This window comes from Verticillium alfalfae, genomic scaffold (genome assembly GCF_000150825.1).
Source record: "Verticillium alfalfae VaMs.102 supercont1.3 genomic scaffold, whole genome shotgun sequence".
Classification (NCBI taxonomy): Eukaryota; Fungi; Ascomycota; class Sordariomycetes; order Glomerellales; family Plectosphaerellaceae; genus Verticillium; species Verticillium alfalfae.
Window position 1 is genome coordinate 945,700 of NW_003315036.1, and position 2,834 is coordinate 948,533.

Here is a 2,834-nt window from a genome sequence, read left to right on the forward strand (position 1 = left end):
CCCACAGGAAGGAGGCCTTATTTTTAGCATACAAGCATATTCGGGTTTTTCTCAACGACTGTCTTGATTTTGGTGATGCGTACTTTTCTTCGGTTGGCTGGTACGATCGCCTGTACAGTATAGGGGCCATGTACATATCGAAAGAGTCCAGACTTCACAAAGCACGCAATGAGATTGAAGCGCCCTAAAACCATGGTGTGAACTAGACAGAGACCGTGTACATATCCAAAGAGTCCAAGCCTCACAAACCACACATTGCGATGGAAGGAAGCGCAGGGGGAAAAACCCACAATGTTGTGTCAACAGAAGCCAATGAAGCACCCAGAAGGTATTCCCATTATCTCTCCGAACCGCTCAGGCTGCCATGGCCAACGCTGTCTACGCCTACAAAGCCCATGTGTACTGTCGTCACTGCGCCTCCCCCCGGATGATCCGCAGCATGTCCTCGCCCTTGGGCGCCTTTGTCAAGTTCTCGTACCCGTCGTCCGTCACGAGGATGCAGTCCTCGATGCGGACGCCGCCGACGGGGTAATACCTCGCCAGCACGTCACGATCGATGAAGGCGCGGTGCTTGTCCTCGCGGAGGAAGTAGCCTTCAATGTAGTCCTTGTTGAAGTAGATGCCCGGCTCGACCGTGACGACCATGCCCGGCCGAAGCATCTGCTTGCCGCGGTACGGCGGTCCCGTTGCCACGGCCGCCGCCAGGCCGACGAGCATCTCGGCCGAGACAGCGTCCCTCTTGGCGCGCGGCTCTCGTTCGCCAGCGGCGAGAAGGAGCCGGTCGCGGCCGGTGACGTCGTGCGTCTCGAGACCAATGTGGTGGCCGAGCCCGTGCGGGAAAAAGGCGGCGACGGTGCCGGCGGCCCAGATGGCCTTCTCGTCGCCCTTGAGGATGCCGAGACGCAGCAGGCCGCGCAGGGCGATGGCGCTGGCCTTGAGATGCAGGCTGTAGTAGAGAAGGCCGGGGGCGACGGCGGCGACGCAGGCCTCCTGCATGCGCTCGACGAGGTCGTAGATGTGGCGGGCCTCGGGCGTGAAGTGGCCGGTGGGGCCCAGGGGCAGGGTGCGCGTGACGTCGCTGGCGTAGCAGTTGACCTCGCAGCCAGCGTCGAGAACGAGGACGTGGCGACCGGCGAGGGGCTCGTCGTTGGCGCCGTAGTGCAGGGTCGCCGCGTTGGGGCCGCTGCCGGCGATGGGCGCGTAGGCCTGGGTTGGGGCGCCGCGGACGGTGCACTCGGCGGTGAAGAGGGCGGCGACCTGGCGCTCCGAGGCGAAGCGGCGGATGTGGCGCATGACGGCGCGGTGCGCGGCTGAGGAGACGGCGTTGGCCTCGCGGATGAGGGCAATCTCATGGGCCGTCTTGGTGACGCGAGCCTCGTCCATGGCCGGGCGTAGCGCTGCGGTGTCAATGTGAACGCGGGCATTGTCGACGAGGGCCGGGTGCGACTGCGAGGCGTCGAGGAGGTAGACGGTGGCCTTGTCGTGCTGATGGGCGTAGGCGTGCAGGAAGGCCGGGAGGTCCTGCATGTGGCGGACCTCGTCGACGTCAGAGGCCGCGAGGACGTCCTTGATCGAGGGGACGCGGCCGTTGTAGAGGACCTTGCGGGGCTCGACATAGGGATCCAGACGGTCAGGCGGTCATCGGCAAGGTCGTAGGTGACGGCACAGTCAGGGACGTTGACGCCGGCGAGGTAGAAGAAGTAGCGGCGTTTGATGAAAAGGCCGGCCCCATGTCCGAATACTCGTAGGTGCGCGAAGGCTCGCCGGGCAGGAAGACGAGACCGGCGCTGGCCTTGAGCTCGTCGGCCACCTTGGCAGCATGGAGTTTCGCTAGCGAGAAGGGAAAGTCAGCAAGGAGACCCAGAAGGAGACCCAGAAGGAGACCCAGAAGGAGACCCAGAAGGAGACCCAGAAAGGGTGTGCAAGGCGAAACATACCTGAATATTTCGTTGTCTCCTTCTGGATGACCACATCGTCCACAGCAGATGGCACATCGTCCACAGCAGGTGGCACATTGCCCACACCCACAGCAGATGGCCCATCGTCCACAGCAGGCGGCGTTGGAAGCGGAGCGGCGGCCGGCACAGGCGTCGACATGACGGGCGCCTTCAGCGGCAAGGCTCTCATGCCGGGGCATCGCGGCGCTGACAGGGCAGCACCCGGCACGGAAGACGATGGGCCCGCCGAAACCCTGACCTCGATGTTCCTGGGCTCAGGGTCAGCATCAGGAGCCACCGCAGGGCCGACATGGCATCACATACGGGTACCAAACTCACAGTGCATCAAACTCATCCACCATGACGGCTTCGTAGTCGACATTGTCACCCGAGGCCATGATGGATGGCGTGGCGCGCGCTGGGTGTTCAGCCGTGGTCGAGCTAGTTCACCCGGCAGACAAAGAGACGTCGAGATGAGCAACGTGGGATGGTGCGGAGCCTCCAGAAATAGAAACCACGACTCAGGGGAATAAAGTTGGCTCCCTCGCAAATCAGCTTGTGCTTATGCGTCCAAATGCGTCGATGGCGGGACTTTTGGGGGGGAAGGGGATTGGTAGTGTCGCTGGTCAAGTGGCATGGTACGTCGTGCTGCCATCTCACCGACTCGTCTCCCCAGAGAGGGATTCCCAGAAAGGAAAGACCACGGCCTTGGCGACGGGAGATAACAGATAACACTGGAGAGTGTACCGGATACTTACATATATGTACCTGACTCCTTACTTGGAGAGGTGGCTCGGTCCATAAGAGCCCCATATTTACTATATGAATATGGTGCCTCGATAGAATGCATGTATGCTGTACCTACCTACCCAGGAAGGTATGAAAGTACACGCGCCT

The 2,834-nt window shown here is 61.5% G+C and overlaps 2 protein-coding genes across 2 annotated transcripts in view; one reads left to right on the forward strand and one right to left on the reverse strand.

Moving 5' to 3' along the window:
• The window catches only part of VDBG_02806 (conserved hypothetical protein), a gene marked incomplete at both ends in the record, with an annotated part of 1,844 nt that extends 1,672 nt beyond the window's left edge, over window positions 1-172 (forward strand). Inside the window, one exon of the mRNA XM_003006621.1 lies at window positions 119-172. Coding sequence (XP_003006667.1) covers window positions 119-172 — 54 coding nt within the window. The remainder of the gene's footprint in view (window positions 1-118) is intronic.
• A 236-nt stretch (window positions 173-408) lies between these two features.
• On the reverse strand, window positions 409-2,469 carry VDBG_02807 (xaa-Pro aminopeptidase I; the record flags this gene model as incomplete). The annotated part of the gene is made up of 4 exons (XM_003006622.1): window positions 409-1,608; window positions 1,667-1,830; window positions 1,938-2,206; window positions 2,277-2,469. The coding sequence occupies 4 exons, from the start codon at window positions 2,333-2,335 to the stop codon at window positions 409-411; spliced, it is 1,692 nt and encodes a 563-aa protein (XP_003006668.1).
• Between the last annotated feature and the right edge of the window lie 365 nt (window positions 2,470-2,834).